This window comes from Dermochelys coriacea, chromosome 10 (assembly GCF_009764565.3).
Source record: "Dermochelys coriacea isolate rDerCor1 chromosome 10, rDerCor1.pri.v4, whole genome shotgun sequence".
NCBI classification, from domain to species: domain Eukaryota; kingdom Metazoa; phylum Chordata; order Testudines; family Dermochelyidae; genus Dermochelys; species Dermochelys coriacea.
The window spans coordinates 33519302-33542433 of record NC_050077.1 but is presented as its reverse complement, the minus strand read 5'-3'; the positions used below and the strand labels follow the sequence as shown (position 1 = coordinate 33542433).

Below are 23132 nucleotides of genomic sequence, written 5' to 3'. Positions count from 1 at the left end.
GACCAACTTTCCCTCACAGAAGGCATTTGCCTAGTAGAAGGTAGAGGAATGAAGATCCCATGCCATCATCACAGCAAACAGGAGGCTCTGTTGAGGAAGAGATCAGAGAGAGTGTGTGCCACTTCTGCTTTAGGTTGAGCATTTCAGATTTGTCGGACACCAACTAGCAGGAAAAGATGGAGATTCCGAACAGCAGCGTGCATGCTCTTTTCCAGTGACTGGTTGGCTTCTCTAGGGCAAAGGGTTGGGAGGAAGAGGGGGGTGAAGGCTCAAGCTGGAGGTTTGGGCTCTGGGTCACACACAGCTCCACTCCTCCAGCCCAGCACAGTTCAGGGGAAGGGGCCACCCCCTGGCACAGACCCCCCCCCCCCACCACTGCGGGTTCCTCCAGCTTCATGGACTGCTGGCAAAGTGGGAAACTTTGCATGGGAAAGGCTCTGTCTTCCGCCCCCTGCACCCATGGGGAAGGCGCTTGCAGCTGTTTGAGCTCTCCAGCCCCCACAGGAGGGGTAAAACCACCCTTGGCTGCATCAGCCACTGGAATTGTGCCCCCAGCTGAGCTTCAGGCGTGGAGACACGTGCCCCACAGGCCATGCGGGGGATCAGCCTTCGCTTCCCTGAGCTAGCTGACTCGCAAGGTGGGGGTGAGATGGGGGGGCAAGATGAGGGGCAGTGGCTGCAGGGGACTTGGGGCAGCGTGACACTCCATCCTGTGGGGCGCAGCAGGGTCGTGGGGCAGAGGCTCAAGCACCTCTCCCGCTGAGTCGCTCATTAAACTCACCAGGTGAGTTGGCTGTGGCACAATGGGCAGGGGGCGCTCCTGCTTGGTTTGGGGTTTTAATTCCTCTCCACTGCATGTGACCCAGCCCTAGCAGCTCTGGCTGGGCTGGGGGAGGGGCACCTCTCCCCAGCTGAGTGGCCTGTGATAGCCTGCTGCATGGCCACACAACTGAGAGGGAACTTAGCCAAAAGGTCCCCCAAGCTCTCAAGGTAGTAGGTGCCAGATATGTTTTTCAAACTTTAGTCAGGATTGTCTTGAAAAATAAGTTTAAAACTCCTTCTGTAGCTTTTTATAGTAACTGTATGAACTGTAGCTGAGAGCCAAAAATGTAGTAGCCTGTTAACAGAAAGAATATTAACATTTTTATAGCAGTCAAAATGCTTGGCTCTTAAGGATTATATTTTAGGGTTAATGCTTGGGTTGGCATGGATGTTTGTAATTTCTTACAAACATAATTATATTCTTGCTCTATACATCTGTTCATTTGGCCTTCTCCTTAGTTTCCATGACTTACTGTGCAATAGCACAGAGTGATGAAATGACTTTGAAGGGAAGTGGGAATCACTTGGTAGAATTACCCATTGAAAGATGTTAAAATGAGGACAAAATAATTAGAATTCATTACAACTGCTAGCTAAAAATACGCTGGATGCAATTAATTAGTTTCATATAATGGAGCTATGCACCTTTTTTCTGTGTTCTTAAGATAGAAACAGTGCCAAAATTAAATACCGCTTTTAACAATAATCTGCAGATGTAAACTTGAAAGCCCAATCTACTGTAATATGATGTGTGGAATGTCCCACATCATCGTTCAGCGTATTAGTGTTAAAAGTGGAAATGATACAGCTTTCCATTTATCAAGTTCCTCTGCAGTCAGTACGCAGTCTCCCATGTTGTGACACTCCAGAGTGTGCTGTGCTGATGTCCTAACCACAGAATCCCAGTAGATTGTGGAGTTAGATTATCAAAGTGTTAAGAAAGGGGTATTCCTAGGATTAATTTTTATATCAAGATTTTTAATATATTGTATATTTTCATATGAAATAAAATCTTAGAATGTAAGCTCTGTAGGTAGGAATGGTGTCATCTTTTGCGTCATTACCGCTGTCAATGCACTCTTGGGTTTTAAAGTAATCTTCAGGTGGGTATTCAGTTCCACTACTATGTGAACACCCCAGGTGGTCAGTTATAAGAGACAACAGTCTTGCCTCCTGGCTAAATGGCAACTGATTAAGGTTTTGGCATGGAAATTTTTAGTACATTTCATTGCAGAGGTGAGGGAGGAAAAGAAGATAAGTAATGAAAGGGTCACCAGTTAATGTAGTTTTTGCTACATAAATGAGTATCATAGGGATGTTGAATGATGAGACCCCTTCGGGGGGGGCGGGAGATTGGAGAGTAAGTCCACCCTGCACTCACCCCATAGACTCCTGTCCCTCAGAGTTGGGCCCAGCTCCAGGCATTGCAAACCGGCATACAGGGTTGCAGCACCACTCAGATTTGGCTTGTCCACCCTCTGTAGGTGGAGATGGAGGGGTGGACAGGCCAAACATGAGTAGCACTGTGACCTTGTGTCCAGGTCACCACAACACTTGTTCTGGGGGCCTAATTAAATGTGTGTTTACAGCCATTTTTCCAAGATTTCACTGACTTTATTCAAATTCACATTTCCGTGACCTCTGTGACAAATCACATAGCCCTACAACTGATGAATAGTAGCTGCAACGGACTGTAAATTAAATGTAGCAGGGTAAAATGGCTGACCATGAAAATGCATAAATGAATTATAACACCACCTTGATTTTAGGTAGGGAGGAACTATGCTGGTAAGACTAGAATAATTAAATACATTTTGCCAAGTAGTAATTTGTATGTAAAATTGTATAAATGATTTAAAAAGCAGTAGCAATAAGCCCTACAACATAAGGTACTTTCATTTTCACAATTTAAATGACAAGGGTTATTTTTCTTTAAAAGTAATGTTTTGAAAGAATTTATATTTTGAATTTATTAAAAATTGTATCTTTTTGTCTGTAGTGTACTTTTTTCATGAATAATTTTTAAATCTTATGTAAAAAGAAAAACTGAGTTAGTAGAGCAGGGATATACAGGATGTGGACTTGAACCTTTAGGGGCTTCTTTGCCTTTGCAAATAACTATTAAAGCTCAATATGTACATTTTTATAATTATGTAGATTACTCAAACTAAAACTTCTGTTTTAAAAACAGTGAAATCTCCACTGAAGTCAGGAGGCTTTTCATTTCTGTTGACTTGCTTTGCTTGAAAAGGTGTGGCTGGGAGCCAGGATTATAAACTGATGTAATCTCTGTCAAGCAGCCAAATGAGTGTTTTCTTACAAGAAAAATTTTGCAGTATTTAAAAAATCGCCTACAAATTTTAAATTACCATAAAAGCCTCCTTTGTTAGTGCATTTACAAAGTGTTTTTTCCACTGTGGTGTGGTTAGCCTGCCTATAATAGTTGTGTAAATTTAACTTTCGCTAAGAAGGTGACTTTATTTTGGTTGTAGAAGGTAACTCTAATTCTCATGCAATAGTAAAGAAAACTGAAAGCACTGTGACTGCATCCTAGGAGCAGTGAGTCAGAAAGATCTCTGACACTGTGATTCAATCTAAACTATGCTTCAGTTTCCCCAAACTTTTTATCACTACTTACTTACTTGGTCTTGATATTTTTCCCCCTTAGGGCTTCAAACTACCCGTTTAGGAAATCATTTGGAAGATAGAGTAAACAAGTTTTTGCGGCGACAGAATCATCCTGAAGCTGGGGAAGTCTTTGTCAGAGTTGTAGCCAGTTCAGATAAGACAGTAGAAGTAAAACCAGGAATGAAATCCAGGTTAGTCCTCTTTTATTATGGTAGCATTTTGACGTATGTTTCTGGTGTAACTTTTTGCCTACCTAGGTATAGTAGAATCTCACTAGTTTGCACTGATATGGAGACGCTTTGTAAATTATCAGAGTTTGGTAATTGGCAAGCAAGTGAACAAACATAATTAAGTCAATACACCATAAAATGTACTTTAATTTATTTTGGGAGTTGTGTTTTAACTTATGATACTGATATATTCTGTAGTGATTTTGTAAAAATAATTCAATCTTAGATTATGCAACATTGAGGTCTCTTATTACTATTAAATCTAGATAAGGTGAGGAAAAATCACTATTTTTGTGCAGATTGTAGGATGTGCAATTTAGTACAGTGCAGATTAATAAAGTTCTACTCTAACATTTCATTAACTATGTTGCCTTTCTCTATACATTGGCTTCTGGAAATGCTTTTAAAGTAAATGGGCTATTTCATGATAAATGAGATGGTTTTTGAAAGGCTTTATCCATAAAAGTACTTTAGTTTTATTCCAAAGACGGCAGAGTGTTGACTGCATTTCACTTTCACTTCAATGCGTTATAACTAATGTACCATTTATTTAGAGGCTGGCAGTTTCTTTGGACACTTTTGTACTTTGTGTGTACATATTCAATCATAAGTTAATTGTATGGAAAAACTTTTGTCTCAAGCCTTTATGGAAACTGGCCTTGCATTGCCATGATGCCATTTTAATATGATTCTATACTCTGCCACAACTGGTACTTAAATATTTCTGAAGAATTAAAAAATGTTGTAAAGATCTGTTTTCTTTTTGATAGAATTTTAGAGTCCATTGATTTCTTCCTTTCCTGCAGGTTTGTGGATTCTGGTGAAATGTCAGAGTCCTTCCCTTACCGAACCAAAGCTCTGTTTGCTTTCGAGGAGATAGATGGAGTGGATGTGTGCTTCTTTGGCATGCATGTACAGGAGTATGGCTCTGACTGCCCACCTCCAAATACCAGGTACTTTTTCATTTCTACAGCAGTGACTGGTGCACATGGAGCCTTTTAATACTTTAAATACAGGCTAGCTACCCATACTTCCACATACTGAAATATTCATGGCACACGCAGTCTTACTATAAAGTTAAGTGTGGTGAAGACTTTTCCACACACACAAAAAAAATTGACAGTCAAAATGTTAGGAAGTACATAAAATTCAAATCTGTCTACTTCCATGCTAGCATTTTCCCTGGTCTCTCAATATCTTTGTCTGTTGTCCAAAAGGTGAAACGCTGGCAATATTTCACTTTTATTTCAGCAACTTTACATTATGTACTTTAACATGTCTCTTTGGTCAGTGAAAAGTAATGCTCCTCTTTGAAATCAGCTGCAGTCTTTATTTTCCAGGTCCCTGCCCAAAGCAACCAAGTCAGTGGCTGTTGTAAAAGCTGAACACCAGTCTTATGAAAGCTAATGTGGTTTGTATTTGAATCGTTTTCTTTTTTGGTTTTCTCCCTCATCCTCACAGGCGTGTGTACATATCGTATCTAGATAGTATTCATTTCTTCCGACCCCGCTGCCTCCGAACTGCCGTTTATCATGAAATCCTTATTGGATATCTGGAGTATGTGAAGAAACTTGGGTGAGCAAAAGTTGTCTGAATTCTTTGCAAAATGATGCTGTAATTCAATGTCATGTGAACAGTATGGTTATTCTATGTAACTTTAATTAAAGAGTAGACTTCTCTCTTATTTGGGTGTGGGGAGGGCTTTTGATTTGTTTAAGACAATCTCTTACCTTCCTTCCACCATCTTCTCAAGAGTCTTATGAAATAGACACTTCTTCTCCCACACTGGAGATATTGTTTGGATTTTTGCATCAGTGAGCGTATAGTGGTGTTTTCCCCATACTGGGAATGTTTTTCCTAAACTTCTCTTTCCCTTTTTAGACTGAGAGAATCTCACTCCCTCCACCCACTAAACTGGTGAGAGAGTTGGGTACTAAATAGCCCATTCAAAGCCTAAGTTCCATGATTAGACCATGGGCCCTTGTATAGACACAAGCTATTACTGCCATAAAACTCTCCAACATCTTTATAAGGAAGCGAGAAGTCTGAGTCCATTTGTACATGTGGTTGGGTTTATGTATAGAAAAAGCAAAGGAATTTAATTACAGTGCTGAGCGTTAATTGAGATGTTGGTTTTTACATGTAACCTGCAGGTATGTGACAGGTCACATTTGGGCATGTCCCCCAAGTGAAGGAGATGACTATATTTTCCATTGCCATCCCCCTGATCAGAAAATACCAAAACCCAAACGCTTGCAAGAATGGTATAAAAAGATGTTGGACAAGGCATTTGCTGAGAGGATCATTCATGACTACAAGGTTTGTATACCTTTTACTGGCTGGATTGATTTTACAGTGTTCGTTATATCTAGGCTACTTACTACACTTCAATGTAAGGGAAGAGGCAGTGACTGTTCTGCTTAATGTTTTATAAACATTTACATTCTTAGCCACTATCTTTCTTTGCTTACAGTTTTCTGCAACTTTCACCTCTGAGGTTACAGCCTTTTAGTCTGGGTCTCTGCCTTAATGGATATTTTTTTGTGAGCATTTGAGCAAAACTATTTCAGCCAGGTTTGGATAGAGAGTGGAAAATTAAATAAATATCTAGATAGCTATACAGTAGATAGATACATATTTTAATCAGGCCTATTTGAACAGCAGTGGTCCTGAAATGCCTGGAGGTGAAAACTGAATTTTGGCATGGAAATAGCCTTCGTCAAGGAAAAATGCTTTGGAGGATGGTGGCAAAAATTGATTTTGATTTGACCAAGTTATGACCCATTGAAAATCACAGGCTAAAGGTGCACAGTTCATTTGAAAGGAGTTTTCTCACTGAGTTTATGAAGTATGATGCTAAGGAAAGTTATGCCGTTCACTCTTAATTAGCTAACTTAGCTGAGTAGTGAATGAAAAGGTCTGTAGTGCCCTTGACACATTCATTGCTTATCTTGTAACGGAAAAGCTGTGCAGCTTGTAAATTTGTAGGAGAGATGTCCTTTCCTAGGGGTATAGGACACTTGGCTAACGTTTAGCCTAATGACCAGTTTTTTTTTTTCTTTCAAAAACTCTACTTTGAGAAAGAGTTCTCTTCTTTGAGTAATGGTCCCTATTGTATTCCACTGAGGGTTACAAAGGAGAAAGAGAAGGCTGCTAGAGAATCTATTCTTTTCTGATCATACAAATACTTTGTTTTCAAAAAACTAAACATATATACACATTGCTAGTAACTTTATAATCATTAGCTGTGCAGTTGTATTTGTGGCAGTGTTTTAGAATACACTGTAAACTCCTCCATGTAGAACCAGTTCCTTTTCAAGTGTACTAAAAAAGCTTTAAGCCATGTGAGTGCAGCAGGTATGCCTCAGGTTCTGCTATTGACTTCAGGCTTGCTTTTTTTTTTTTTTGTACTTCATTCAATCTTACTATTGTGTGACACATTTAACAGGACATCTTCAAACAAGCAACTGAGGACAGGCTGACGAGTGCCAAGGAGCTGCCTTACTTTGAAGGTGATTTCTGGCCAAATGTGCTGGAAGAGAGCATTAAGGAGCTGGAACAGGAAGAGGAGGAGAGGAAGAAGGAGGAAAGTACAGCAGCTAGTGAAACAACAGAGGTAAGTTAACCTTCATATACAATATTTGTCCCCAGATCAGAAGTTGTCCAAGTTGCTAATCTCAGCTAGAGCTCATACCCGATACTGATGATGCAATTCAGAACTAGGAGAAAAAAATATTTTTTGTCTTTCAGTTGAGTTTTTAAACCAAAGTTCCTATCAGCTAAATTTCTGGCTTCTTTCCGGATAAAAGTGAAAAATTCTATGGTACTTTTTAAATAGAGTAGTAAAAGCTTCCATGTCACAGACAGCATTCCTACTTTCTTTTAAAATGCTTTCTAAAATCGAGGGATGTCTGTGATCTAATTTGGATTGCACAATGGCTGCCCAGTTTGCTTTACAGCCTCTTCACTGAATTTCTAAATTCAAGCTACCTTAAAATATCTGCATTTTGAAAGACACTATTTTAAAGGCTGAATTCTTCTCTCTATAGCAAGCCTATGCATGTCAATTTGCAGTGATAGGGGATTGAAATTCAAATGTTAGTACTGCAAATTACTAACATTTTTTTTCATTGACTTAGCCCATGATTCTGGATGGTGTAGTTTTCCTCCAGTACAGAGTGTGTTCCAGTCCCCAGAATCATCAATGGCACTGGGGCATTTACCTGTAGCTTCCCTATCAGCCCCACCCTATTCCAGCAAAGAGTCAGTGACCAAGATGACAACCTCTTTCTGGTCTCACACCATGCCCCATCATTACAACTGGGCCATCGCAGCCACTTTCCGACGCCAGCACTCCTGGTATGGCTACCCTTGGGTGCAGCCACTTTCTCCCATTCATCAGGGTTACTCTCACAAAATTCATGACAGACAACACCAGTCACAGAGACCCCTTTGGGACTGTCACATGATGTACTGAAATTACCTCTCAGCCCGTTTTCCCTGCCAGCTTGGGACTGCTAGCCTGCTGCAACACAGACTCGGGGTCTCGTCACAACCCCAAAGCTGCATACTTTAACCAAAAACAGCTCAGCAGGTTACCTCTCCAGCACCCAGACACCCAGTTCCCAATGGGATCCAAACCCCAAATCCATTTTACTCTGTAAAAGCTTATACAGGGTAAATTCATAAATTGTCCGCCCTCTATAACACTGATAGAGAGAGATGCACAGCTGTTTGCTCCCCCAGGTATTAATTACTTACTCTGGGTTCATTAATAAACAAAAGTGATTTTATTAAGTATAAAAAGTAGGATTTAAGTGGTTTCAAGTAATGAACAGAACAAAGTAAGTCACCAACCAAAATAAAGCAAAAAACTGATTATAGGTAATATCTCGCCCTCAGAGATGTTTCAAAAAGAAAAGGAGTACTTGTGGCACCTTAGAGACTAACAAATTTATTAGAGCATAAGCTTTCGTGAGCTACAGCTCACTTCATCGGATGCATCCGATGAAGTGAGCTGTAGCTCACGAAAGCTTATGCTCTAATAAATTTGTTAGTCTCTAAGGTGCCACAAGTACTCCTTTTCTTTTTGCGAATACAGACTAACACGGCTGCTACTCTGAAACCAGAGATGTTTCAGTAAGCTTCTTTCACAGACTAGACTCCTGCTTAGTCTGGGCCCAATCCTTTCCCCTGGTACAGTCCTTGTTAGTTCCAGCAGATATCTCAGGTGGTAAGCAGGGGTTTTCTCATGACTGGTTGCCCCTTTGTCCTGCTCCACCCCCTTTTATAGCTTTGGCACAAGGCGGGAATCTTTTGTCTCTATGGGTCCCTCCCCCTCCTTCTAAATGGAAAAGTACCAGGTTTAAGATGGATTCCAGCATCGTATGACATGGTCACATGTCCTGTGAGACTCCAGCCTCCATTCTTCCTGGGCTGGCCCACACATACACAGGAAGATTTGTAAGTAAACAGAGCCCTTTACAGTTCATTGATTCTGAAGCACCCTTAATGGGTTCCACTTAATATGTTTACATCAGTAATACAAGTTTATATCTTATTCTCCTAACTCCAGACATAGAAATAATACATGCAAACAAATAGGATGAACATACTCAGTAGATTATAAGCCAGTGGTTCCCAAACTGGGGTTAGAGGTTCACGAAATGTTGCAGGGGGTTCTCAGGAAAAAATTCCCTAATGGTGGACAGAGCTGTCCCTATGGACCCCGGGCAGCACGGGACCAGCAGCACGGAGCCCCTGGACTTCCAAGAGCTAAGCAGATCAAAGCAAGCATATCTATCACGCTGAGGAGATTTAAACTTCAAGACTCCTTATAAGAAATGGAAAGGGAGGTGGATATTTTTTGCTGTTTTTAAAATTAAATAGGCAGCTAGTATTGGTTTTTAAAATTATTATGAAGAACAAGTTTAAGCTTTGTTGTAACATGCATTGTTTGCCTGGACTGCTCAAGACCTGAATGCTTGTGTAGGAGGAACACTTTGAGTTGGCTTCTTAAATACCTTCATGCTGTTTCACATCTGATACTCCTTGATGAAACATAGGAGCCTTGTCTTACAACAGGCTTATTCAAAGTGATACAAGCTATGAAAGTGAGATCTTGGAAAAGTGTTGCCGTTTTCATAATATAATAAAAATACTGTAATGGTAAATTAATAATAAATAGTGTGTTATATCATAAAAACAAGTTTTATATTTCCAAGATCACTGCTTTTATAATTTATACTCGGGTAAAGGAGAAAATCCCTGGAAATACTCAGTTTTAGGAGGGGTTTCACGAGATTTGACATTTTAGTGAAAGGGCTTGTTAAAGTTTGGGAACCACTGTTATAAGCTTTGTAATGATACCTTACAAGAGACCTTTTGCATGAAGCATATTCCAGTTACATCATATTCACATTCATAAGCATATTTTCATAAAGCATATGGAGTGCAACGTCACAAACATAGCATGCATGTTTTACATAAATTGATAGGGAGATGCCAGGTCACCCTCTCTTTTGCACAGAAGCACTAAAACTCTGGAATTGGTGCACCCCCATAATGTACTCTTAATCAGAACCCCAGAACCTCAGGAGGACACTTATGAGGACCAGGAGGCCAGACTAGAAGAGAAGAGTAGATGACAAATATCTCCTCTTCCTCACCAGATGAGGCAGTAATGCCCCTAGATATATTGCACACCTCCTCCTCTTCAAGAATTGCTCTCTCAGGTAACAAGGCACTTTTAGATCCTGCCAAGGTTATCTGGCAGATACCAATTTCTGTTGCGCCAACATACAAAAGGGCCAACAAGAAGTATTATGTACCCCCAAAAGAGGCAGTCTTTTTTTTACACATAGTCAACCTAACTCTATTGTGAATGCCATTAATTCACGAGGAAAGCAACACTACGCTAAATCGATGCCACAGGGTAGAGACTGGAAGAGGCTAGACTTGTTTGGAAGGAAAGCATGCTCCTCAGGATTTCAAACTGCCAAACCTTAATGGCAAAGTACGACCATATGAATTATGGAAAACTCAGTGCCTTTATTTACCACTTGCCAGAAGCACGAGAACAGTTTCAAGCCATCATCCATGAGGGCGAGCTGGTAGTGAGAACGGCACTACAGACCACACTGAATGTTGCGGATACAGTGGCCTCTCAATTTTAAGGTGGTGATAATGAGGTGGGTTTCATAGTTGCACCTCTCAGGGCTGCCAAAGGAGTACAGATGATGGTTGAGAGCTGCAGACTCTTGGCTGACAAGTCCTCCGCACTCAGGTGTATTCTCCAAGGTCTTTTCTGTCATAGCTGCATATCTGTTAACATCTATGAACATTAAGTATTTATCCATATCTGGACAATTGCCTTCTTCAAGATTCGTTCCTTTGAAGACGCCCTATGAGCTACCCAAAGTACTATGCAGATATTTGCACAACTGGGTCTACAACTCAATATCCAGAAATTGACCTTGACTCCAGTACATTGTTTGGCGTTTATAGGGGCCAAACTCAACACTGTGCAAGCGAGAGCATTCTCTCCACAGCACAGTTTCGACACCCTGACCAGTCTCAGAGATAGCCAACAAATGTCAGCCAGAAATTGCCTTGGGCACATGGCAGCATGTATGTTTGTGACATGAGATGTCTACAGGCATGGTTCAGATCTGTTTGCACTCCAAACAAAGACAGGCTAAACAAGCTGCTAGTGATACTCTCTGGGGTTAAACATTCCCTGGAATGGTGGAAAGCCCTATCCAAGGTCTGTGCACGGATCCTATTCGCGCAACCCCCAACAATCCTGATTCTAACAGACACCTCTCTGATAGGCTGGGGACCCACCTGAACATCTACAGAGTTCAGGGCAAATGGTCCCTCAAGGAAGCTGTACTCCACATCAACCTTTTGGAGGTAAGAGTTGTCAGAAATTCCTGCGCACAGTTTCTCCCTTTCATCAGGGATATTCTCACAAAAATCACGACAGACAACACAGCATGCATGTTTTACATAAATTGTCAGGGAGGCGGCAGGTCACCCTCTTTGCATGGAAGCACTAAAACTCTGGAATTGGTGCATTCCCCACAGTGTACTCATATCAGCCACTTACCTGCCAGGGGTACAAATTATAACAGCAGACGGTCTCAGACAGATTTCTCACGCAAATACAAATGGGAAATTAACTCAACAGTGGTCCACAACGTATTCAGTTGATGGGGAACCCCAGCAGTAGACCGGAACAAGAAATGTCCCTGCTACTCCTCCAGAGCCAGACTGGGGAAGCAGTCGCTAGGAGAGGCTTTCCTTCTTCAATGGGGCAGAGAGTTGCTATGCGCCTTTTCTCCGTTCCCTTTGATATCGAAGGTCCTATTAAAGATAAGGCGGGAAAAAGTAAGTTATACTAATTTTCCCCATCTGGCTGAGACAAGTGTAGTACCCATACCTGACGCAGCTAGCAATGTGTCCTCCAATTCCTCTTCATTTCATTCCTCACCTACTCTCCTAAAACAACAGATCTGTAACCCCAACTTACAGATCCTCTGGCTCCAACCTTGGCTCCTTCGTGGTTTCAACACAGAGAGCTGCTTCTCCAAGGAGGTGAAGGACGTGATCCTACACAGTAGGAAATTGATGACTCGTCGCACTTGCCTGCAAAAGTAGCAACAATTCCTAATTTGGTGCAATTCCAAACAAGATGCTCTGACATCTTCCTCCCTCCTTTTGATCCTAGACTATATACTAGATCTCAAAAGGGCTGGTCTCTCTTAAGGTATGCCTTCACTACCCGCCAGCTCGGCCTGACTCAGCCGGCAGTGATCGATCTATCGGGGATCGATTTATCACATCTCGTCAAGATGCGATAAATCAATCCCCAAATCAATGCCTGTACTCCACCTCGGCAGGAGGCGTAAGCGGAGTCAACGGGGGAGACACCTTGGTCAACTCGCTGCTATAAGGATGGGCAGGTAACTCGAACTAAGATACTTTGACTTCAGCTATGCGAATAGCGTATCCTAGTTCGAACCCCCGCCCCCCATGTAGCCCAGACCTTAGCTAACTCCAAGTACATCTTGTGGCCATAACAACCTTCCACCAGCAGTCATAACAACCTTCCACCAATCCAACAACATGAAGATTCTTCAAGGGCATGAGAAACCTCTTCCCACATACTAGGCGCTCCACTCCAACATGGGACCTCAGACTAGTTCTAAAGGCCCTAACTAGACCACCCTTTGAACTTACGGCCACTTGCTGTCTTCTGCACCTGTCAATAAAGACAGCATTTCAAGTGGCCTCAGCCACTATTCCCCTATTCTCTGTGTGACGAATAGGGGAAATAGTGGTATTGATGGCGCACCCACCCTTCACGGTCTTCTTTAAAGTCAAAATCACTGAGGCTGCACCCAAAGTTCCTTCCCACGGTGGCCTGATCCTTCCACATGAACCAGCTCATCCCCTTCCCCACCTTTTTCCCCCTCAGACCGCAGACAACAGGGAGGCAATACTACATATGCTTGATGTTAGGAGAGCCTTAGCATTTTATTTTGACAGGACGAAGGGCTTTAGGAACTCTCCTAAACTCTTCCTCTCCATTGCAGACCAATCCAAGGGCTTCTCAGTATCAGCTCAAAGGCTTTCCAAATGGGTCTCAAATTGCATTAACTCTTGTCATGCCTGTAACCTGCTGCCTCCATCAGGAATTTGCACACACTCCACGTGATCCATCTCTACCTCTGTTGCATTTGTTTAAAGATATTTCCATCTCAGAAATCTGCAGGGCAGCAACATGGGCCTCTGTTCATACTTTCATGGAACACTATGTAATTACTTCAGACTCAGCTTCTGATGCCAACTTTGGTTCGATGGCGTCATCAATAATAGACTCCATTCCAAAGCCCCAGCCCTCTTTGGAGGACACTGCTGTGAATTCACCTACAGTGGGGCACCCATAGGGACACTACTCAAAGAGGAAGTTATGCACCTTGTGCAGTAATGATGGTGCCTCAGCATGTGTGTTCCTATAGGTACTTTCATGAACCACACTCTTGCCCTCTACTTCGGAGTTTACAAAAAGGGGGCTCTGTTGTAGAGAAGGAACTGAGAGCGGTTTGCCCACACAGCGCTAGGTAGCCTCGTGGCAGAGCACAAGGGAGGGAGAGCGTGTGTGCAGGCTAAACAAACACTGCTACCTAAAATCTTGAATCGGAGCACAGATACACCTACAGTAGAGCACCGATAGGGGGACACACCTTGAAGAACCTGGATGGTGCAAAAGGGCACCTTTACCCTCTCCTCTGCTCCAAGCTGCACTGAACAGTCCTTGGTTGCTGTTGAAGATAAGCCCTGTTTTTATGCCTTTGCACTCAAACATAATGTTAAATTGCACTGAGGAGGAGGAGGAGGACTTGGATCAAAAAATACCAACATGTTACTTAAGGGCCTGTGTAGACAGGCATGAAATGTACAAAAGCAATTGAAGGAAGTTTTGAAGGGCCTTGTCAGATTACAGGCTGATAACACCATCACCATCTCAGAGGGAAATCTGGTTTGGTCTAATTGACAGCAAAGAGCTGGAACAGCACAAGGACAAAACCAAAAAATTATTTAAGGAAGCTATGAAATTAATGACTGATCCCATACACAGAGGTCATACGTTGTTCCCAAACTAGGAAGAAGAGGCTGAAATGTGGCTGATAGAACATAACCCTGACTTTCCTTTCTTTCCTAGCATTTAAGAGTGAAGAGCTAGATTTCTGCCCTGAACATACGTTTGCAAAGGAGGCTGCATCATTGTTGCATTCAAATTTTGGAAGGAAAATAAAGGAATGCAGGACAGTTGAATTCAGAACGTGGTCAATTTTGAAAAGACCTACACTTCTGTCTGACTCCCATCAGCAGCACTTAGTGTGTTTTTAATAACATTCACATGGACTTGGTCAAAATTTCAGTACAAGTTAGATGCTGAAAAAATGAATGAATTGATAAAATAATATTGGTATCTAAAGGCAGAAGCAAGAGAGAGATCATCTTAACTTGTTAGAAGACTGGAGACTTTATTATGTTTACTGAATTGCAAGCTTTTCAGTTTAGATAGTTTTCAGAGTAGCAGCCATGTTAGTCTGTATTCGCAAAAAGAAAAGGAGTACTTGGTGGCACCTTAGAGACTAACAAATTTATTTGAGCATAAGCATTCGTGAGCTACAGCTCACTTAATTGGATGCATTTGACATTTTTTGCACCGAATGCATCCGATGAGGTGAGCTGTAGCTCATGAAAGCTTATGCTCAAATAAATTTGTTGGTCTCTAAGGTGCCACAAGTACTCCTTTTAGTTTAGATAGTGTTTGCCTTCGTGTTTGAATAAATTTCTTACAAAGAATATAAGTGTGTGTATTTCATTTCATAGAATTTTCACGAGTGCTTTTGGATTGTGGAAATCACAACTCGGGGAGGGGGTGTTTTGGGAGGTTTTTGACTTGGTGTTCATGTTTTAAAATAATTGTCAAGGGCGTCTAGTTCCAAAGAGAGGCAATTTTTTGCCTGATCTTATAAATCTAAAAATAATCTGTCCTGTAAATGGGCATAGAAAGTGCTTTAAAAATTATTATTGTTCATACGTAAATTGATCCCTCAGTGAGCTGTGAAAATCCATACTGATGGGTCTTAAAAGGAAATTATTGTCCCTATGCTTGCCTCTACCATTTAATACACAGTCATTATGGTCTGATGTGTCACTGCAGCTGCCTGGCATATGCCCTTGTTAGGAAACTTCTATTGGAAAGAATTGTACATGTGCAGTAGCAAATTTTCTGAATGAAGTATGTAGTAGTCTTAATTTTAAAGCCCCCAGAATGCTCATTCTTGTCTGCACGTTGAGCCTCGGGGCACAGAGTTTCAGAGAAACAAAGCTGTTCGAAGTGATAGAGCTCAAAAAAAATCTGAAATCCCAAGGGCAAGGCAATTTTGTTAAACTCCTAAAATATTGGTGCTGTGTAAAGAACTGTTGGCAAGCTGTGAAAGGTGAAGTGTGCAAAGCTTTTACACAAAAGTTATAATGAAAAGAAAACTGCATAAAATTCCAAATCCTTAAATGAATATATGTATATTTAAATTACAAACACATTTATGTTACTGTAAATTGTTTGAAAATTGATTTTTTTTTTCCTTCCCTAGCCTGACAAGTTTTAAATTCATGCCTCCTGTTTCCCCTGGAGGACTTGATATGCCAACAGTAGTGTGGCTAATTTACATAATTTGGAACGAAGTCTCAACTCTTGACAGCAAAGGGCTTGAGTGAAACAATAGTAAATGGAACAGAGTTTTACAAAGTTTAACATCCTTCCAACATATTTATTGCAGGGGAGTCAGAGTGACAGCAAGAATGCCAAGAAAAAGAACAATAAGAAAACCAACAAGAATAAGAGCAGCATCAGTAGAGCTAACAAAAAGAAACCCAGTATGCCAAATGTGTCCAATGATCTGTCCCAGAAACTCTATGCCACCATGGAAAAGCATAAAGAGGTACAGTCAAAAATACTGCTGAAATAGGAGATAACATTTTTGTAAAATGAGGCTTGACAATAGTTAAGTCAAAACAGGAAGGAACAATGTTTGTGATTGCAATTAGACCTTTATTTTTCTTTTACAATACATATTGAAGTATGTTACCTTCAACTAAATTAATTAGATCGTACCATATTTCTGGTATGGTATAGGCTTTATTTCTCTATTTAAAAGCTTTTATTTCTAAAAGATGTTTTGGAGTTATTTTTATAACCGTAGTCATTTTTCCCATTTACTTGCAGGTTTTTTTTGTGATTCACTTACATGCTGGACCTGTAATAAACACCCTGCCTCCCATTGTGGACCCTGATCCATTACTTAGCTGTGATTTGATGGATGGGCGGGATGCCTTCCTTACCTTAGCAAGAGATAAGCACTGGGAGTTCTCCTCATTACGCCGATCCAAGTGGTCCACATTGTGCATGCTCGTTGAACTACATACTCAAGGGCAGGATCGTTTTGTCTATACGTGCAATGAGTGCAAGCACCATGTGGAAACAAGGTGGCACTGTACTGTCTGTGAGGTATGTGCATATGTGTCTGACTCGTTTTTTTTCTCTTTCCACTCTTCTCCTTCTAAATGTGCCTCCTTCTCACCCATGTTGAATGTTGTCCTGAGAACTGCCCATAGATCCAGGAACTAATTCTGAGCTAGGTTTCGGGATTGCCAACATGGGTTAATTGCCATAGCAGAGTAATTATTCATGCTGTGCATGACGCAGGTTGACCCTAACCCCTGCTGTAGATGCAGCTAGAGTTAACAGAAGAATTCTTTTCAGTTGAGCTGTTGCCTCTCGAGTATTGCTGCAATGGATAAACCCTTTCTGTCACTGTAGTAAGTGTCCATGCTACAGCAGCAAAGCTGCAGCACTACAGTTGTGCCACTGTGGCTCCTGTAGTGTACTATAGTTTCAGTTCTTTCAGGTAAAATATATGCTTTAGCTTCCTCAATATGAAGGTTTGTTTTGGGGATAAAATTTTGATTTAGCGGTAGTAACTAATTTCTAGTCTAACTGCTATAGGAGCAGCTAAATATATACAGCAGTCAAGCAATCAATTTCTGAATTTAAGGTAAATTTAGCTTACTGTTAAATTCTGACTGAGTTAGATTTAACTTGATATTAAAGGATCTAGGACCTTTAGACTCATTGTGCTAGTCTCTGAAGCTGGACTTCAGGAGACTGATCTAATTAGTAGTTAAGCAAAGGAGAGGAGCTAAGGCTTTTGGCTTTTGTTCTGGGTAGCTATCTCTACAGAGTAGGTAGCAGCTCTGGGCTTGCCTACCAGGGGAATTTTAGCAGTATAATTTTACTGCTACAGTTACACTGGTATTAATCCCAAGGGGGATGCTTTTATACCGGAGGTTAGCTTACGTTGACCTGAGATTGAACAGGATACTGGACTAGATGAACCTCAGGCAATTCTTGCGTTCCTTTGTGGAAATATTCATGAGTCCTCTGTACCAGGTTGGAACCTTTTAGACAGCAGGGGCTATGTGCACGCTTCCTCACAGGTCCAACCAGTCGCTTCCAAGATTATATAAGGTGCTACAAACTCAGTTCCTGCTCAGTTTCTGCAGTGGGAAGTCTTAAAACCATGGGCTATACTCTTTATTTCCCCTTACCCTGCAAGGTCTTCTCTTTTGCTAGTTGTTTTAGGTTTTTAAAGTTACAGTTTAGACAATGTATTGTGAGTTCCACTGTTCTCAGCTGTGCCTACCTGACTGATGGTCTTGGTTGCAATCTGTGGAGACTTAAAAAAAACAACTGGTTTTGTATTGGCTTTGGTTAGCTCTGTTCTCAGGCCGTGTTGTTAGACTGTTCTTCCCAAAGTAGTAGTCAAGGTTCAAGAGGAGCACCTCTTGGATTTCAAAATACCCATTTCTGGAGTTCCTGCTGCTCAGCACTGACGCATTAGAGAAGGTTTGGCTCCTGCGGTATTAATGGGTTTAATATCAGCTCTGTCTACTAGAAGGATATTTCTCTCATGTCCTATCCCAGTGAGGCAACTGTAATTGCTGGGGTGGAAACTTGCGGTCTTATAATAGCATCTGAGAAGGACAGAAGGAGTCAGGGCAATTAGTTGCTGGGGATATTATCTGAGTAGCTTCTAAAGAGGTTACTTGCTCTTGAGTGACTTAACTGGAATATTTTCATAAATGGAACCATAGGGTTAGAAGGGACTGCAAGGGTCATCTAGTCTAATCCGCTACCAAGATGCAGGATTTGTTACGTCTAAATGTTGGGTGAGCCTAGCATCTCCTCTCTTGAGGTGGCCCAGTTCCTACAGTCATAGCACTGGGTGTTGGGCCCTTCCAGAATGTGCCTTAGTTGACATTGAGTGGAGCAAGACAGATCCTACCCTCCAAAAAAAAAACCACAGAACAGTAATGCCTAGTTTCACATCAAGAATATGTTGGCATAACCTCTTTAGCCCTTGTAGTGTCAAGAGCTTTATGCTGTATTAAGATGCTGAACTGAGTGGATTTTTCTTTATTTTTAGGACTACGACCTTTGCATTAACTGCTACAACACTAAGAGCCACGATCATAAGATGGTTAAATGGGGCCTGGGCCTGGATGATGAGAGCAACAGCCAAGGAGAGCAACAGTCAAAGAGCCCCCAGGAATCGCGTAGACTAAGCATCCAGCGCTGCATCCAGTCCCTGGTCCATGCCTGTCAGTGCCGCAACGCAAATTGCTCGTTACCATCCTGCCAGAAAATGAAACGGGTTGTTCAGCACACCAAGGGCTGCAAGCGCAAGACAAACGGTGGCTGTCCTGTATGCAAACAGCTAATTGCGCTTTGCTGCTACCATGCCAAACACTGCCAAGAGAACAAATGCCCTGTGCCATTCTGTCTCAATATTAAACACAAGCTTCGGCAGCAGCAGATTCAGCACCGCCTCCAACAAGCTCAATTAATGCGCCGAAGGATGGCTACCATGAACACCCGAAACGTGCCTCAGCAAAGTTTGCCTTCTCCTACCTCAGCAACGCCTGGTACTCCCACGCAGCAGCCAAGTACGCCACAAACACCGCAGCCACCTCCTCAACCCCAGCCCTCCCCTGTAAGTATGTCACCAGCTGGCTTCCCCAGTGCAACAAGAACTCAACCCCCTACTACTGTTCCAACAGGAAAACCTACAAACCAGGTGGCAGCACCTACACCTCCTGCCCAGCCTCCCCCAGCTGCTGTGGAAGCAGCTCGGCAGATTGAGAGAGAAGCTGCCCAACAGCAGCAGCAACTCTACAGGGTCAACACCATAAACAATGGTTTACCTCCTGGCCGTCCAGGAATAGTAAACCCAGCAGTGGGTTCAGTGAACCAGATGCAGCAGGTTGGCATGAATGTACCCCGGCCTAACCCCGTAAGTGGTCCAGTAATGTCCAACATGCAACCTGGACAATGGCAATCAACTCCAATGCCACCGCAGCAAACAATGCAACCGGGAATGCCGAGACCTGTTATGCCAATGCCGCCACAGCAAACTATAGCTGGGCCAAGAATGCCAGGTGTGCCACAGCCACCACGCAGCATTGCACCGAATGCACTTCAGGACTTATTGCGGACCCTGAAATCACCTAGCTCTCCACAGCAGCAACAGCAGGTTCTTAATATCCTCAAATCCAACCCTCAGCTTATGGCAGCTTTTATAAAGCAAAGAACAGCCAAATATGTGGCAAACCAGCCTGGGATGCAGCCGCAAGCAGGCATACAGCCTCAGCCTGGGATGCAGCAGCAAGGTATGCACACCCAGCCTGGCTTGCAGACCCTAAGTGCAATGCAAGCAGGAGGCCAGAGACAGAGTGTTCCTCCTCAGCAGCAGGGAATTGGTGGCATGAATTCCCAGGGGCAAGCGATAAACATTATGAATCCTGGACACAGTCCTAGCATGGCAAATATGAGTCCACAGTATAGAGAGATATTGAGGAGGCAATTACTGCAGCAGCAGCAGCAACAACAAGGAGGGGCTGGCATGGCAGGAGGGATGGCAGGACATAATCAGTTTCAGCAGCCTCAAGGACCTGGAGGTTATCCTCAAGCCATGCAACAGCAACGAATGCAGCAGCATATATCAATACAGGGGGGGTCCATGGGACAGATGGCTCAGATGGGCCAGCTGAATCAGATGGGCCAGCCTGGCATGGGGACAGATGGCACCTCCAACATTCAGCAAGCACTGCAGCAAAGGATTCTGCAACAGCAACAGATAAAACAGCAGCTAGGGTCCCCAGGCCAGCCTAATCCCATGAGCCCCCAGCAACATATGCTCTCAGGACAACCACAGGCATCTCATCTCCCCGGCCAGCAGATCGCCACATCCCTCAGCAACCAGGTGCGATCTCCAGCACCTGTTCAATCTCCCCGACCCCAATCCCAACCACCACATTCCAGCCCATCACCAAGGATACAGCCCCAACCATCACCTCATCATGTCTCTCCCCAGACTGGTTCCCCCCACCCAGGACTTGCAGTTACTATGGCTAGCTCCATGGATCAGGGACACTTGGGCAACCCAGAACAGAGTGCAATGCTTCCACAGTTAAACACCCCTAACAGGAGTGCATTGTCTAACGAATTGTCTTTGGTTGGTGATACAACAGGAGACACACTAGAAAAATTTGTGGAGGGTTTGTAGCATTATGGGAGCATCACTTTTTTTCCTTTCATGTTCTTGGACGTTTTGTACTGAGAATTCAGACATCTAGGTTGTTTTGATTCCTAGATGGAACTGCTACTTCCTACACATGGAAGAATGAATTGCTGTTTAAAAAAACAATACAAAGAATATATTTTTTTGTTAAAGCCAGGCGGTTAAAATATCTGGTCTCTTTTTTGTGGGTTTTTTGTTTGTTTTTTTTGGGGGGGGGTTATTTTTTTGTTCCTGTTGACTCATACCTTTTTTTAATGGGAAAACAAGTTCATTATATTCATATTTTTATTTGTATTTTCAAGACTTTAAACATTTGTGTTTAAAAGAGAAGAAAAATAATATTCAGAAACTGTTTCCTGAAAAATGCAACGTTATAATGTATCCCGGTAACTTTGACATGTTGCGGGAAGATTTTTTTCTATAGTGAACTCTGCAGGCATTTGAAGTATTACCCCTGGAAAAAATAGGAATGGACTCTTGCACACACAAACACACACATTGGCTAATGCCAAAATCCTTGTCTTGCAGATGTAGAAATTGTTGCTTTGTTTATCTGATAAAACTGGTTTTAGATGGAAAAAAATAGGGATGATCACTCTTAGACCATGCTGATTTCAATAGAGAAGAAGCATTCTTTTCTTTCATTCTTTCTTCTATGTGAAACTTGAAATGAGGAAAGCAATTCTAGTGTAAATCATGCAAGCTCTATAATTACTATAAATAAGAAAATCCACAAAGATTCAATCACTGTATAGAATGGTAAAAAACAAAAAAACCTCATTTCTTACTTATATATCATATTGTTAAATAAACTGTGTGCAACAGACAAAGGGTGGTCCTTCTTGAATTCATGTACATGGTATTAACACTTAGTGTTTGGGGTTTTTTGTTATGAAAATGCTGTTTTCAACATTGTATTTGGACTATGCATGTCTTTTTTCCATTGTATATAAAGTATTGCTTAAAATTGATATAAATTACTGAAGTTTTTAACATGTATTCTGTTCTTTAAAATCCATGTAAGAATGTTTAAGGTTTTTATTTATTTATATATTTTTTGGATCATGTTCTTTGTAAGACATGGCTATGAATATTCACTCATTACACTGAAGCAGCCAGTGGCATTGATAGGCAAGGCACGATAAAAGGAGTACTGTCAGTGGCATGTCTGTTTTACCACACCCTTTATCGATTGTTTTTCTTTTTGGGGAAGGGGAGAGGAAGATAATCTGTTTCCCATAGATTTAATACTTACAGGCATTCATCCCAAAGGGTTAACTGGAATAAATTATTAATAACCGTTGCTTTTTTAAAATGCATTGAATTTAGAGAAGGATCACCATTGGGAGAGAGAGAGAGAAAGTACTGAGTTAATTCTAGGCTAATTTATTTAGTCTATAGCAAAATATGAACATAATATGAATCTATTGACTTTAACACTATTTTTCTGCTGTTAACTCCAAGTCTAGATTTGAGGGTTTTCTGTGGAATAAAAATAACTGATCATGTACGTGTTCCCTCTAAAAGAAAAGGAGTACTTGTGGCACCTTAGAGACTAACAAATTTATTAGAGCATAAGCTTTCGTGATCCGATGAAATGAGCTGTAGCTCACGAAAGCTTATGCTCTAATAAATTTGTTAGTCTCTAAGGTGCCACAAGTACTCCTTTTCTTTTTGCGAATACAGACTAACACGGCTGCTACTCTGAAACCTGTGTTCCCTCTAATATCCTGTCATCATGCCCTGATGTTCATGGGCACACTCCACCACCCAATAAATTACTTTGTTTCTGAATTTAAAACTGAGGAAACTCTCCAGGTTTAGGATATGAAAGTTAAATCCACTGTTAGCCTAGGATTACACCACCTTAAATTTTAGTCATGTGGCTTATGTGAACTTCAAAGGGGATTTGCAGCAAATCCAGAAGAACACCCCCTAACCCATGGTCTGATGTTGCTCTGGTTGGGAGCACCTGGCTTGCTTGGCTTTTTACATGAAGTTAGCACTTCCTACAGTATTACATTTTTTTTATTGGGACAGTGTTTTAAGGAAAAAAAGCAAATGTATTAACTTCTGGAAGTGGAAGAACTTTTTGCCCCATACTGTGAAAATAGTAGTGCACCACAGCACTGCTTAATCTTTTTTAAACTGTAGAGGGTCTCTGCTTAACTACTTCTGCAAATCTAAACTATTGTACCAACATCACCATCTTTGGACTCACCTTCCCGTGCAA

At 41.8% G+C, this 23132-nt stretch overlaps 1 protein-coding gene across 6 annotated transcripts in view; it reads left to right on the top strand.

Moving 5' to 3' along the window:
• The window catches only part of LOC119863092 (CREB binding protein), a 182516-nt gene extending 160624 nt beyond the window's left edge, over positions 1-21892 (top strand). For 5 of the 6 annotated variants that reach the window (XM_043493200.1, XM_038420859.2, XM_038420860.2 and 2 more), the window contains 8 exons: positions 3491-3641; positions 4487-4633; positions 5142-5255; positions 5834-5999; positions 7129-7296; positions 16040-16201; positions 16486-16767; positions 18746-21892. In XM_043493200.1, coding sequence (XP_043349135.1) covers positions 3491-3641; positions 4487-4633; positions 5142-5255; positions 5834-5999; positions 7129-7296; positions 16040-16201; positions 16486-16767; positions 18746-20884 — 3329 coding nt within the window. In that variant the 3' untranslated portion in view covers positions 20885-21892. The remainder of the gene's footprint in view (positions 1-3490; positions 3642-4486; positions 4634-5141; positions 5256-5833; positions 6000-7128; positions 7297-16039; positions 16202-16485; positions 16768-18745) is intronic. The other variant, XM_043493201.1, reaches the window with a different exon arrangement.
• Positions 21893-23132: the final 1240 nt, after the last annotated feature.